General features: G+C 31.8%; 3 protein-coding genes across 3 annotated transcripts; all 3 read left to right on the forward strand.

The window, feature by feature from the left end:
* Positions 1 to 6,333: 6,333 nt before the first annotated feature.
* On the forward strand, positions 6,334 to 8,404 carry LOC125578543 (putative cysteine-rich receptor-like protein kinase 9). Its single transcript, XM_048741526.1, has one exon. The coding sequence runs from the start codon at positions 6,821 to 6,823 to the stop codon at positions 7,610 to 7,612; it is 792 nt and encodes a 263-aa protein (XP_048597483.1). The 5' UTR covers positions 6,334 to 6,820; the 3' UTR covers positions 7,613 to 8,404.
* LOC125578225 (cysteine-rich receptor-like protein kinase 10) lies at positions 7,684 to 9,287 on the forward strand. The gene is made up of 7 exons (XM_048740568.1): positions 7,684 to 7,687; positions 7,741 to 7,803; positions 7,900 to 8,018; positions 8,114 to 8,324; positions 8,411 to 8,648; positions 8,730 to 8,880; positions 8,964 to 9,287. Exons 1-7 carry the CDS (start codon positions 7,684 to 7,686, stop codon positions 9,285 to 9,287), a joined length of 1,110 nt encoding a protein of 369 aa, XP_048596525.1.
* A 1,587-nt stretch (positions 9,288 to 10,874) lies between these two features.
* Positions 10,875 to 14,525, forward strand: LOC106365191 (crossover junction endonuclease EME1B-like). Its single transcript, XM_013804641.3, has 12 exons — positions 10,875 to 11,388; positions 11,466 to 11,588; positions 11,664 to 11,728; positions 11,933 to 12,100; positions 12,172 to 12,310; positions 12,402 to 12,511; positions 13,067 to 13,242; positions 13,312 to 13,366; positions 13,462 to 13,580; positions 13,805 to 13,894; positions 13,964 to 14,078; positions 14,164 to 14,525. Exons 1-12 carry the CDS (start codon positions 11,148 to 11,150, stop codon positions 14,332 to 14,334), a joined length of 1,572 nt encoding a protein of 523 aa, XP_013660095.2. The 5' UTR covers positions 10,875 to 11,147; the 3' UTR covers positions 14,335 to 14,525.
* Positions 14,526 to 14,638: the final 113 nt, after the last annotated feature.

Consider the following 14,638-nt stretch of genomic DNA (forward strand, 5'->3'; position numbering starts at 1 on the left):
TTGAGGTAGTTAACACACCAATACGGACCCGGGTTCGAATACCCCCTGTGGCCACGGAATGCTTTACGCCCTCCCCAAGTTTAAAGTTATCGCGGCGTTGGTGCTGGGTCCTTGGGTAATGGGTATTAGTGCCGGCTGGTTCCGGGCCAGGGGGATTAGATGGTTGGCAATCGGAAACCATGTGCGGATTACGGGCCTTTGGGCAAACGGAAACCACGTGCGGATTACGGGTCACCTTTGAACCTCCTGTTAAAAAAAAAAAAAAAAAATATGATAAATGGATATAAAATTATGAACAAACTAAAAAAATTATGGATAAAACATGCAATCATAAACAAATCATTGTTGATATATTACTTGGAAACTATAATACCAATATTGTTAAAAAGAACTATAATACCAACATTATGGACAATGGTAGTAGATTAAGTAGTGGACATGCCGTGGAAAGACACAATGAATATGTCACCGTAAGTTAAATTATTGTTGCTCTATTACTTATGGATACACTACGTCGTGGACGTTTGGCAAACAATTGAAAATCATAAAGAAGAAATGCGGTGGGACCGAGAAGAAATGAAAGAAGTAGATGGTATGGATATAATGTTTTTTAACAGCGATTCAAAATACAGTAAAATAAATTTATATTTCAAATATTGTCACTACTTTTTAATTATACTAACCTTTTTCAAAATATCACAAATTAAACACCAAAATATTCTTTTTTTTTTTTTTGGGGGGGGGGTTGTGTTTTCTTTTGGTTAAATATTTGGAAAGTAGTATTTTGAGAGTTGTCTTAATTTCTTTACTTTAAGTATCTAACTAAAAATGGGGACATTTGCTAAAACCAACCCAAATATTCAAGTCAAATGTAAAAGTGTACCCCACTTTCAGTCAAATGCAAAACCAACCTAAAGGAGTAGTGAAAGTACTATTTCACCCTTATGACCAAACAAAAAACATAAATGTATTTTACGTTTCTATCCTTTGGAAGTCTACACGTAATAAAAGAAGTCTACATATATATAGACTTCCTATGAAGTCTACTTTATAGACTTGTTTTGTAGTCTACACTCTAATTTGGTCTACTAATTTAATTTTGAAAATGTATAAAAATAATTATTGTGATATTTTTAATTAATCATCAATATAATGGATAATATGAAGTAAATAAATTAAAATTTCATATAATCGAACAATTTTGAAGAATATATACTAATTTGGTTATCATGTGCTAGACTATGTTCATAGTTTAGAAACAAAAGGTTCTAACATGTTATGTCTTTTAGTAGTTGATTTCATAGGGTTAGATTTTAGATTTTGTTTTTTTTTTTGTTTTATTAACTTAAATCTGCATATTAATGTTTAGTAGTTTATATTTTGTATAAATGAGACTTTTTGATTATCAAGCAAAACATTTAGGGTTTGATATTTGTGGTTTAGGGTTTCGTAGACCTACAATAAAGTCTATTTATCTGAAGACGTCTTTTTCAGTCTATATTTTTCAATTTGTTTTACAAAAAATCATTATATTTAAACTAAGTTAAGTTCCTTAAGAATAAAAAAGTGAAATCATATACTATAACTATTAAAAAATAAAGAAATAAATTTAATAAATCATATATTAAAATTATTAAAATAATAAAGAATAAACAACAATAATTAAATTATTATAGTAGACTTCCAAAAAGGTCTACTATGTTATAGTAAGATCTACTCCAAAATTTTAATTTTAGTAGACTTCAAACGAAGTCTACAGTATCGTAAATTTTAACCTAGTTACATTTTTGTCTCCCTATATAAACAAAATTTATTCAATCTCTCTCTAAAGTGGCTGCACAAGTTCTTAAAACTCTCTCCCTTCTCTCTAAAACTTTCTCTCTTCTCTCTAAAATTCTCTCAATTGTTTCTAAATCTCTCTCATTATCTTCTTTCTCTCTAAAATTTTCTCAAGTCTTTCTCACAATATTATCTTGTCATTTTAGATATTATGATTCATGGTTTTCATCTTCTCCTTTAAAAAATGTAAGTTTTAGATCTATAGATTTTAAATGTGTATTTTATGTTTATTTCTCACAATATTATCTTTTTTTGGTAGGTATTATCACTCATGGATTTCATCATCTCCTCTAAAAATGTAAGTTTTAGATTAATAGATTTTAAATATGTATTTACATGTTTATATTCAAATAAATTTATAGATCAAGCTCTCTACATTAATTTGCTACTAGTTTACCTTATAAATTATATTATGTAAAGTATTTTCAGATTTAAAATTATTTTCACATTTCAAAATATATAGATTTTTTCAGATCTGAAAATTATCAGACAGTGTAGACTTCTAAAGAAGTTTACTAAAGCTTGCAGACTTCATATGAAGTTTACTAAACCATAAAGTTTAAGCAGACTTCATTGGAAGTCTACAAAAATATGACTTTAATTTTTTTTCTATGTTTTTTAATAATTTTATCTTATTTTGCAGGTATTTTCTTCCATAGTTGTTCTCTTCTCCTCCTAGAAATGTAAGGTTTACATCTATAGATTTAAAATATGTGTTCTAGTATTTATATTCAAATAAAGTTACATATTAAAATTCATATTAATATGTCTTTAATTTATAACTATTTTGTCTATTAAATCATATTTTTAAAAGTTTTTTAGATTTAAACTTATTTCATATTTTTAATGTATTATTTTTCAGATCTATTTTTTTTGATAGAGTAGACTTCATTTGAAATCTACTTAAAACTTACGGCTGGTAGACTTCAAATGAAGTCTACTAGCCTTGAATTTTAAGCAAATTTCATTAGAAGTTTACTCAAATATGATTTTAATTTTTATCTTATTTTTTAAAATTTTATTTTATTTTGCAGGTATTCTCTTCCAATATTTTCAAATCATCTTCCCAAAAATGTAAGCTTTCCATATATTCATTATAAGATATTTTGTGTTTATAATGAACTAAATTTATAGATTCATACATTATCTTTTTGCTTTGTTACAAGGATGACAAAAAACCATTTTTGAAATATTTTCCAGAACAAAGTATTTTCAAATTTTCTAAATGCACACTTTTAAATATGAAAATTTTCCATTAGTGTAGACTTCAACTAAAGTCTACTAAACAATAACTTTACGTAGACTTAATAAAAAGTCTACTAAAATATGATTTTATTTTTTATCTTATGTTTTTCTCATAACTCTATCTTATTTGGCAGGTACTTTTTCCAAGACTTTATTTGAAGCATCAAGATTATGAAAAATCAAACATACTCAAGAATACTTTTTAATATATTGCTCTGTAATAACTTTCATAATAAAATATTAATTTTTAAATAATTTTTAATGCATAATCTATAAACATTGTATTCATTTTTAGTTGTTTTCACTTGTATGATATTATTAATTTTTTGTTAGATATCAATTTTTTCACAAGATCTAACCAACCAAACAAGTAAAACCACCATAAGCTAAAATAATAACTAACACACATGTGAGAAGAAGAAAATCTATACAAAATTTTCCCAAAAATTTTCAAGAATAATACTAATCAAAACAATTTGCAATAAGTATCAAGTGTATAATTATAACACATTAAATTGTGAAATTCATCCAAGACCATTAAAATTTTACTAACATACACTGTAAAATAATTAAATCATGAAAAAATATGATGAATAATACACAAATACACTTTTAATAGAATTTACGACGTAGACTTCAACTGCAGTCTACATTTGTAGATTTACAAAAACGTCTACACTTATTATTTAACATATAGTCAATCCAAATTTTTTTAGTGTATTGGCGCAGGCTTGATACACAAAGGCGTACAAAGTGTGTCTTAGATAACTCGATCAAGTTCCGTACTTGTCGATTATTCGTGACAGGCATAAGAGGAGTATATTCCTATTCGGAGTCATTTGTTTTAAATGATGTTTGGTAAGGAATAGGTTAGCACCATCTTCTCAATTTTGTTGTCCAGATCATAATCTTCTTGTGTCATTTCAAGAAGTTTACCATGTGTACAGCCATCATGCACAAGGAACATTCTTCAACCTTTCCGATTCTTCATCTTTTTCGAATATTTTGTCACCCAAAATGTCTTTGGCCCATACTTCACACTCGCTCTAAGTTTCCAACCACATCCTTGAACACGACACTTAGCCACATACAGAGTTTTTGTTGTCTTATATGCTGAAAATGTAAAATTATATTCCACAGTCACCGACTTCAGCTTTGAAACAAGCTCAGCCTTACTAGCAAAACTATAAACGAAGACTTAGAAATACGTCTACAATTATTAGCTAACAACATTGTCAAATCAAATGAATTATACCTTCATAATTATAAAAAAAAAATTATTTTCAAAATCACTCAAACCCATTAGGATTAACTAACACACACTGTCAAACAAAAAAACTAGAAAAAATTTAATGAATAATACACAAATTCACATTTTTATAGATTTTTCTATGAAGACTTAATATTTAGTCTCTGAAGATGTTGACGTTCTTTTCAGTTTACAGACGTAGACTGTCAAATAGGTCTACTCTTTGGGTTGGTTTTTGCAATTGACCATTTTACGGGTTGCTTTCTATAGTTGAATAAAAGTTGTAATTTTGTACATGTAGACTTTCATTTCAGTCTACAATTTAAAAAGGTTACTTTTTGCAATTGACCAGAATTCATCCAAGATTTGACTTTCAGAACTAGACTTCATATGCAGTCTACATGTTTGAATTTTTTTGAAAGAGGTTAGTTTTGCAATTGACCAAGTTTGACTTCAAATCAGTAGATTAAAATGAACGTCTACGGGTGTGTAGACTTCTTGTGAAGTCTACTCTCAAATCCGACGGGTTGGTTTTGCATTTGACCAAAATAAAAAAGTAGACTTTATACGCAGTCTACATTTTTTTTTAAGATAAGAAGACTGCATATGAAGTCTACAATTTAATAAATTTTTGATTGCTTTTTAAACTTTTTGGTCAAACACAAAACTAACCTATTCCACGAAGTCAAAGTTTTGGTCAAATGCAAAACTGACCTTTTATAGACTTTGTTGGCAGTCTACATTTTGTAGACTTCCGTTGAAGTCTATTTTGAAAAGTCAAAAGTTCGGTCAAATGAAAAACTAACCTCTTTTAGGTAGACGTCTTAGTAAGTCTACCGAAAGTTTTATTTTTGTTGTCAAAGGTAAAGACGGAGACTACTGGGGAAGTCTGCGTTAGAAAAAAAATTTGTCTGCTCAATTGCAAAACTAACCCGTGCGTTGACAAATAGACTGCATCGTAAGTCTCCACGGAGGCGTAGACATACAAAACAGTCTACCGTCGCGACACAGATCTGAAAAAGAACGAAAACCATGTAAATAGTTACATTTTTCATGTGTAAAGCTTGTTTCCAACCTTTTCAACCGTCCAAACTCCAAATATGAGCAAAAAGAAGCATCTTTAACGATTCACTAATGAAGAAACTCGAAAATATGAAGTTTGTGATTATGAAAATGATAGTTATGAGAGTTTTTTAGATGGAAATGTAGAGGAGATGAGAGAAAATGAAGTTTTTTGGGTTATAATGAGAAAAAAAGTGGTTGAAAATTGAATTCTAGAGCTTTAGAGCTCAAAAATGGTGGTTCATGGTGGTTGGAAAAATTGATGATGATGGCATTTTTGTAAATAAGAAGAAATGGTTAGGGTGTATTTGATTTTTTGTTAATTTCGAAATTAATAAAAAAATAAATAAAAATGGCAATTTTGTGAATAATTCAAAAACATAAGGATAGTATGGAAATTTTATTGATGAATAGTATGGACAAAAAAAAAAGGGTTGGTTTTGGATTTGACTTGAAAATATGGGTTGGTTTTGAAAAACACCCCTAAAAATGTGATGGTAATAAAAGAGGGAAGCGTGTGAATTATGATTTTAAAGGAATGTGATTGAGATACATTATAAACTCGATAAATTAATAATATTGGAACTATAATATTTTATTAATTTATAGAATTTTAAATTTATAATTTTTCAGATTTTATATTTTAGAATATATTTTTTTGTAGAATTAATAAAAAAAGTTGATTTCATTGTTTATATATCATTAAATATTATAATTTGACTTTCCTATCATTTTTATTATGACATTTGATGTGTATAACATATGTATCATATATACAATTTTATTAGATATTATTAAAATATTATGAAATTTTAAGAAAAATAGAAATAAACTTTATTGTGGATATAAAAATATACAATATATTATTGTACTTATATAAACTGTATATATAAAAATTATTAATTAATGATTTTAGTGGAACAATATATTTATATGAAGTTTTCTAAATTATTATTATTTTATCGATTTACATTATATTTTGAACTGGTTTAACTTAAAACTGATATAATTTACTAATTTATCATATTTATTATTTTATTAAATATTAATTTATAGAGTTTTTAATGTCATGGTAAAAATGTGTTTTCAAAAAAGGGTAAAAGAGAAATATTGGTTCTAGCATCGGGATTAAAATGGAGCCGGCTATTCTAGAATCCGGACTAAAGCTGACCCAACCATGCCTATAGCGTGGTCATCGTATATGATAGAAATGTGGTTATATTATGTAACATATAAGTCGAGGAAAATTAACCTAGTCTAGACTATTCAAGTCATATACCGTAAAGGAGGAGGGCTTTTGACTTTGTATTTAACTTTATTGTCGCCACCACAAACCAAATCAACAGTCAAAAGCCGTGAAGAAAACTTTATACTATATCTTATAAATGTGAGCTTTCATGCTGTGAAACCAAAGTAAGTTGAACAATGTCTTCTTGCTCCTCTTGCATCTTCCTTTTCCTTTTCTCCTTCCTCACTAGTTATGGAGCTTCTGCTGAAAACCCTTTTTACCTAGACCTGTTTTGCCCGAATACGACTAGAAACAGCACTTACTTCACCAATAATCGCGAAGCCGTCTTGTCCTCTCTCCGAAACGCTGCATACTCCACCGAATTCCAAAACGCAACGGCAGGACAAGCCCCCAACAAGGTCTACGGACTTTTCCTTTGCCGGGGAGACATGACTCCAGAAGTTTGTCTTAACTGCGTAACGTATGCCGTCAACCAAATCTTAGCACGGTGTCCGAATGGGAATGTAGCCGTTATCTACTACGAGGAGTGTATCCTTAGATACTCTCACAAGAATATTTTCTCTGTCCTTACACTCGAAGGAGGACATATCAGGATGAACGGTTATAATATTTCGTTGAACCAAGAAGTCCGTTTCCGAGAACAGGTGGCGTCCATGTTGAACCGAGCAGCGTCCGAGGCAGCGAACAGTCCTAGAAAGTTCTACACGACACAGGCTAATTTTTCCACAGTCCAGACTTTGTACGTCTTGGCTCAGTGCACTCCTGATCTTACTACACGAGACTGTTTGACCTGTTTGCGATCGTCCATCAAGGGAATGCCTCTTAACAGATACGGAGGAAGACTTCTCTGGCCTAGTTGTAATACAAGGTACGAGCTTAACAAATTCTACAACGAAACCGCCATTAGAACATCTCCTCCACGATTTGGTAAACTCCCTTCCTTTGTTTATTTTCTTCCTCAAGATTAGCAATATTCTTTTTAATCCTTATTTTAGCAAATGATACATTATTTAATACACAGGGAAAGGCGGGAATTCAAATGTGTTAGTCGTATCCGTCGTTGTGCCTATAATAGTGGTTGTTCTAATTCTCGGAGCTTGTTATTGCTTCCTTGCAAAGAGAGCAAAGAAGACTTCTGATACTGCACCAGACTTTGATGGTAATGATTCGAATGTGCTAACATTGGGTTAGATTAATTTGTTCGTTCTTTTTTTTTCTTTTTATGATTAGTATAATGAATTTCATTGTGCAACAGGAGATGGGATAACAACCATAGAGTCGTTGCAACTTGATTATAGAACAATCCAAGCTGCAACAGATAATTTTTCAGAAAATAATAAGATTGGTCAAGGTGGATTTGGTGAAGTTTACAAGGTACTATAATTACTTTTTTTTTTTTTAACTGCGCCTTGTGTCTATTTTCTATATAAATTTTGGATAACAAGATGATGCTGATGAAAAACGGATAGGGTACATTTTGGAATGGGACTGAAGTTGCAGCGAAGAAACTGTCAAAATCGTCAGGACAAGGTGACATAGAGTTCATGAACGAGGTTGTTGTTGTTGCAAAGCTTCAGCACAGAAACTTGGTTAGGCTTCTCGGATTTTCTCTAAATCGAAAAGAAAGGATATTGGTCTACGAGTATGTGCCTAACAAAAGCCTTGATTACTTCCTCTTTGGTCAGTTGAATTTATTACCTTTGTTTCAATGATTTGCGTTGCAAATATTTAGAAACTAACATAAATTCATGGATGTGTGTACACAGACACTTCAAAGCAAGGCCAGCTGGACTGGTCTCGACGATACACAATCATTGAAGGGATTGCTCGGGGGATGCTATATCTTCATCAAGATTCACGAATCACAATCATTCACCGTGACCTTAAGGCGAGTAACGTACTCCTAGATGCGGATATGAATCCAAAAGTTGCTGATTTTGGAATGGCGAAGATCTTTGGAATTGATCAAACCCAAGGAAACACAAGCAGAATAGTTGGTACCTTGTAAGTCCTAACTTCTCGTAAGTGAAGTTTCTCAAACATGATTATGCCAATACTATAACAAGGTTTTGTTGTGGATTGTAGCGGTTATATGTCTCCTGAATATGCCATGCATGGCCATTTCTCAATGAAATCAGATGTCTATAGCTTTGGAGTGTTAGTTCTTGAAATTATAAGTGGAAAGAAGAACAGCAAATTCTACGAGAAAGACGGCGCACATGACTTGGTCACATATGTAAGTTTAATGGCAATCAAGTTATATATTTACCTCTCTTGCAATAAGCAACTGTCATAAGAACTGATTGATTGATATTCTAGGTTTGGAGGCTATGGAGTAACGGAACAACATTAGACATTGTGGATCCTGTTATTTTAGATAATTGCCAAAAGAGTGAAGTGGTTCGATGCATCCATATCGGTCTTTTATGCGTTCAAGAAGATCATATAGTGCGTCCGACCATGCGAACCATTTTAATGATGCTCACTAGTAATACAGTGACTTTACCAGTGCCTCGACAACCAGGGTTTTTTGTTCAGAGTAGGCCCCAAAATGACCCGCTAAATTCAGATCAATCAAGGACAAGCAACTCTTTTCCAGGGTCTCTCGACGATGCATCAGTCACTGAGTTATCTCCTCGTTGAATTAATATGGTGTTCACCATCAAGTTTCAGCCAGATGGTTCTTACATATTTAAAGAAGTGGTCAACAAGGTTTGTTTAATTGTTTTCATAGTTTTGATTTGGTTCTTCTGGTTTTAAATAAACTGAAATAAAGTAAATTCCCTTGTAATTTTGTTTTGGTTTGGTGATGTTTGATGCAATTGCGCAAATTCTTTAATTTTCAGTATGGACTTTGTTTGAGTTTTAGCTAAAAACTAGACTTTAAGCGGGTTTAAATACTTTGAGAAAAGAATGTCATAAAAGATTATTTATGTATGTTTTTGATAAAAAATAGATAATAAATATGTTACATTGAAATGGAAGCGGATACTCGTAATCATATTGAAGCATATAATCGAAATTTTTTTAAAAAAGAATAAGAAGCAGGTACGTGTTGAAAATATATATCCAAATACATATATATATATATATATATATATATATATATGTGATTCAAAAAACACTGGTGTAATAGCATATGCACAATTATCAACTGTCTGTTTAAAATAGATTGTATCATTTTTAGGTTTGGTTCAAATATTTGATGGACCCTGTACATGATGAACTAAATTATGCATTGCCATAATATTTGAGAACTTTTTTTTCCACAAAAATAGACCCTAAATATAAAGAAAATTTCTGTAAAAAAAATGGACCTTGTGCTCTTGCTCCTCTGGCACATGCCAAGAGCCGCCCCTGATCATTTTATAATCATTATTAAAAAAAAAAACACAATGAAACACACACAATCTATTAAACAAACATATTTAGTGAAGGACAGAATCTTAGTACATATAATCATTTATTTTTAATGAGTAAATAATTGTATAATCAAAATCTGTAATCATTTATTTTTAATCAAAATAGATTGTCAATATAATCATTTATAACCTCCAACACATAGTCATTTACGACATGCATTCAAATTACAAATGATACAATCTATTAAACAAACATATTTAGTGTTTTATAAAAAAAATTATGTTAAGAGATTAAGTTTTATTTATAAATTTTGGTTCAGATTCGGTTCAGCTATTTTGAGTTTTGTTCGAATTCACTTAACCCGTTTAAATTATTCAAAAAAAGTTTAAACTTATATAACCTTAAATTTTTCAAAATCTTAAAATAAAAATAATATATTACATATAATTTTATATAATTTTTGCCAAAATACCACATAAATTAATTTGGATTAAATACTTGAACAACTTTAAAATATCTCAAGTATTTTGGACAATTTCAAAATATCTTATATATTTTAGATATTTTTATGCTAAATTTAAAAACAGTTAATATATTTAAAATATATATATGATTCGAATATATTATGATAACCAAAATATTTTGGTTCAGTTCGAGTTTGGTTTCGGTTCTCTAAATATCAAAATTTTAAATCTGTTTAAATATTTAACCAATTTTAGTTCGAATTTTGTATTATTTTTTGGATCGGTTTCAATTCGTTTTTTTCAGATTCCCAATATTTGTCCATCCTACATGTGGATACAAACGAGAACTATAAAAAAATTGTCTCTAATGTATATTTGTGAGCCGACGAACTTGTAAAACAGCCCACGATGATTTTTAAGTTCATCCAACTTGAGCGAGTTTTGTTTACTAAACATGGGCCCGGCCACAAACCCCACATCGGAAACAAAGATACATTGATAATAACCGTGTAGCCAAACATACTTCAAACACTTAACGAATACAGATTACTGCGTAGCCAAACACTTCTTCAAATTTCCAATTCGTTATCAGCTATTTCGAATTCGAACCCTCCTCCTCGTCTTCCTCGCTAATCCCGCGCTCTCCTGCAAATTTTCAAATCTCTCTCTCTCTTCCATGGAGGATCACATTCTTATCTCCGACGGGGAAGATCCGGCCACTCCACTCCCATCACTCTCGAAACGGCCTCGAAAAGATCCGATCTCCGCGATTCTGATATCCGATTCCGATCCGACGCCGTTCAAGCAACAGCCGGAATCTTCTTCCACTCCTTTGTTCGTCCCTGATACACCTCTCTCCGATGAATTCTCTCTCGTCAAATGCTCCTTTGCTTCAAACCGAGAAGATAAATTCTCTGGTTAGTCAATTAGTACGTTTTTTTCTTGCTATGTAGAATTGATACTTGAATAGGTGTTAGTTGGATCCTCTTACTAGGGAAACGAGTGATATCTCTGGATTCAGAGTTTGAGGATAGTCCTGGACCCGTGCTTGCTGATATTGGGTTGGATTCTGGATCAAGTGTTGCAGATTCTGCTGAAATAACTCAGCCAAGTTTTGGTATGCTTAGAGCCAAAAGCCAAAGTTCATTTGTCTTGTCAGTTTTATAAATGGTGGTTGCTGTTTTTCTTTCAGGGGATAATATTAGTTGGATGCATGAAGTCAGTGTGCGCACTTCACTGACCAATGATACTATCGAGGTACTTATCTTCTAGGAACTAGTACCTGTATTGTTCACATTGACTCTGTTTTTCTGTATGTTTTTTTTTTTTTTGGCGATTCTTGATTCTTACAACATGATTAGTTGGTGACTTCATTGTTCAGGGGGTGGTGCTCTTTCATTTGTTACTCTTATTGAAGTTGTTTGATTTTTTGCTGTTATGTTGATTTATTTAAAAAATCAGGTTGATTCTGAGCAAGAGAAAGAAAATATAAGCATTGAGAATATGGGTCGAAAAAAGCAGATCAGAAGTTGTAAGAGTAGGATTATTACGGGTGGAGAATTGCCCAAAAAGCAGCTGTCGAGAGAAGAAAAAATCCGTGCAATGGAGGAAAAGAAGTTAAGAAAAGAGGTAAGTGTTGTTTACATGGCTTTTCTATATTTATTTTCCTGATGAATAGTTAACTGAGTTTCATCATCCAGGAAGAGAAGTTACAGAAAGCTATTGAAGCTGAGCGTAAAAAGTTAGAGAAAGAAAAGCAGAAGTGGGAAAAGGGAAAGTTAGCTCTGAAATCTATCGTTGCTGAGATTGATACCAAAGTAGTCGAAGGATCCATTGGAGGTAAGAAAATTCTCTATTGTTTGTATTATGAATGGTTGTCGATGACGAGTATAGACACTGAGTGTTTCTTTCTGGTATAATTTTAACACAGGACTTCTACTTTCAAGGTTCTCTGAGAAAGGCATTTCATTCCGTGTAGCCCCTAATCCTATTGAGAGATCCATTGTCTGGACGATGACAATTCCAGAGGATATTGCTCTGGTTTGAATAAAATCTCAGTCACTTTGATTTTCGAATTTGTTTAAATGTTCATTAACTTGCTTTCATCATGAGTCTCGTAACTGACATGTTGAAAGTAGTTCTTAGAGCCCATAACTTGCAAGTAGAATCATCTCCCTATCCTTGTTTATTGTGTTTCAAAGCCTTTCTATGATTTATGGATCACATACTCTTCTGTGTTGCTAATTTCTTTTCATCATACGTTTAGTGTTGGTAGTTAAAGCTATGATTTTCATCTCTGAATTGTCTTCCTTGCATATGGGCAATGTTTATCAAAATTGTTTTGCTTTTATTTCCGCCAAAAGTATGCTTACTTTTAAACACCCATCATGAAGAAATAGATTACTTTTTATTAGAAAGATAACGATCCTTCATAACACCTGACACTAAACTGAGTAACATTTTATGAAATATAAATAGAACCAAAGCAAGATATCCTTTTATCTATGGGTTGAAGGGGCTTAGAAGATTAGTACGTGACTAAACTATATGAATCATCTGTACCAAATGTCTTATATCTTCTTTTCTCTACTGCAGGCTTTCCCAGAAGGGCCAACGATTTGTTATGTCGTACTAGTGTATGAGGCTGAAGAATTTTGTAACCTTGTTGCTGATGAAAAATTTCTAGAAAACATCACAAGAGTTCAGGACCGATACCCATCTTATACGGTGTGCTGTCTCACCAATAAGTTAATGTCTTATGTAAAGAAAAGGTGTGTCTAGAAGGTAAATTGGTGTTACATTTATCATTATGAAGAAGCTGAATAAAACTAATCTTCTAGGGAAAAGGAAGAGTACAAGAACCCGGGAAGCTGGAGACGGCCTCCCATCGATGAGGTAATATAGTAGTACCTGATGAGCATGTCTTGAGAGGATAGCTTCTTTATTGCTTCCTGAAACATACTTCCGTGGTATTTGATTTGTGTTTACAGGTACTTGCAAAATTAACTACTCACTATGTAAGAGTACATTCCAGAGACTGTGTAGACGAGGCTGAGGTCGCTGAACATGTAGTTGGGTTAACTACCAGTCTGGCTTCTTGTCAGTTCAGGTATTAAAATCTATACTATTTCAGGTACAAAGTATGTTAGAAAGTAGTTTCAATTTCCACTGCGCCAAAGATCTCTTGATGTATTACCATGCAGTTAAACGAGTTAATGATATCAAGATCTCGCATCAAAAGTTTATGTTAAACCTACAAAACCATCTTATATGTGGCCAATTGTGTATTTTAGCTGCGTGGTTTTGAAGTAAGATCAATTGTTTGATGCACAGGAAGAAACTAACTATGTTATCAGTAAACGCTAATGGTGCATTAGTCTCCAAGGATTCAGTTGACAAACACTTGATTAAAAAGAGTCCATGGTAAGCTCAAGTCAATTAAACGTTTTAAGTTTCTCTGAATCTTTTTTTTTTAATAAGGTTTGTGTATAGGTTAAAAGCGTTAGTGGCAATACCAAAGGTGCAGCCAAGATACGCGGTAGCAGTGTGGAAGAAATATCCATCTATGAAGTCTCTTCTTAAGGTTTATATGGACCCTAGCATATCGGTGAGTACAACATGCCTATTTTTTTATTTAATTCAGTTTTCATCATTTTAACGGTTTTCTGAAGCAAGTATAATGGGAAACACAGATTCATGAGAAGGAGTTTCTACTGAAAGACTTGAAAGTAGAAGGTTTAGTAGGAGGAGATATAAGGTTAGGTGAGGTTTGTTCAAAGCGGATATACAGAGTTCTTATGTCTCCAAGTGGAACCATTAAGACTGATGATGTTGAAAACGGTGCTGCTTTTTTCACACATTAGGGTCGTAAGCAGTCAAGGTTTTGATCAAAAACCCATTTCTAATATAAATTATATGTTTGATTCCTTTTTAGTTTCGATTCAAATATGAAGGTTTGTTCAAAAAAAAATATGATAAATTTCAATCAAATTAGTTATTTTCTTTTTAGAAAAAAAAAAACAATCCATCTCTAATTGGGTTATTTAACATATTAGATTTTGGTTCTCTTTTTAGATTTGGGTTGCAGCTATGAAAGATCTATTATAAATATATGACTTGAACGCAACTATACATGTTTTTGTATGGTGAATGAACAAAATAATGGTT

This window comes from Brassica napus, chromosome A9 (assembly GCF_020379485.1).
Source record: "Brassica napus cultivar Da-Ae chromosome A9, Da-Ae, whole genome shotgun sequence".
NCBI classification, from domain to species: domain Eukaryota; kingdom Viridiplantae; phylum Streptophyta; class Magnoliopsida; order Brassicales; family Brassicaceae; genus Brassica; species Brassica napus.

Bases quoted from the DNA above. Each gene is read 5' to 3' on its own strand.
- LOC106365191 (XM_013804641.3), top strand. From the start codon at position 11,148: ATGGAGGATCACATTCTTATCTCCGACGGGGAAGATCCGGCCACTCCA. The intron at 11,389-11,465 runs GTTAGTCAATTA...TCCTCTTACTAG, and splicing joins CCGAGAAGATAAATTCTCTG to GGAAACGAGTGATATCTCTG. The intron at 13,243-13,311 runs GTGTGTCTAGAA...CTAATCTTCTAG, and splicing joins ATGTCTTATGTAAAGAAAAG to GGAAAAGGAAGAGTACAAGA.
- LOC125578225 (XM_048740568.1), top strand. The intron at 8,325-8,410 runs GTCAGTTGAATT...GTGTGTACACAG, and splicing joins CCTTGATTACTTCCTCTTTG to ACACTTCAAAGCAAGGCCAG. The intron at 8,649-8,729 runs GTAAGTCCTAAC...TGTGGATTGTAG, and splicing joins AGCAGAATAGTTGGTACCTT to CGGTTATATGTCTCCTGAAT.
- LOC125578543 (XM_048741526.1), top strand. From the start codon at position 6,821: ATGTCTTCTTGCTCCTCTTGCATCTTCCTTTTCCTTTTCTCCTTCCTC.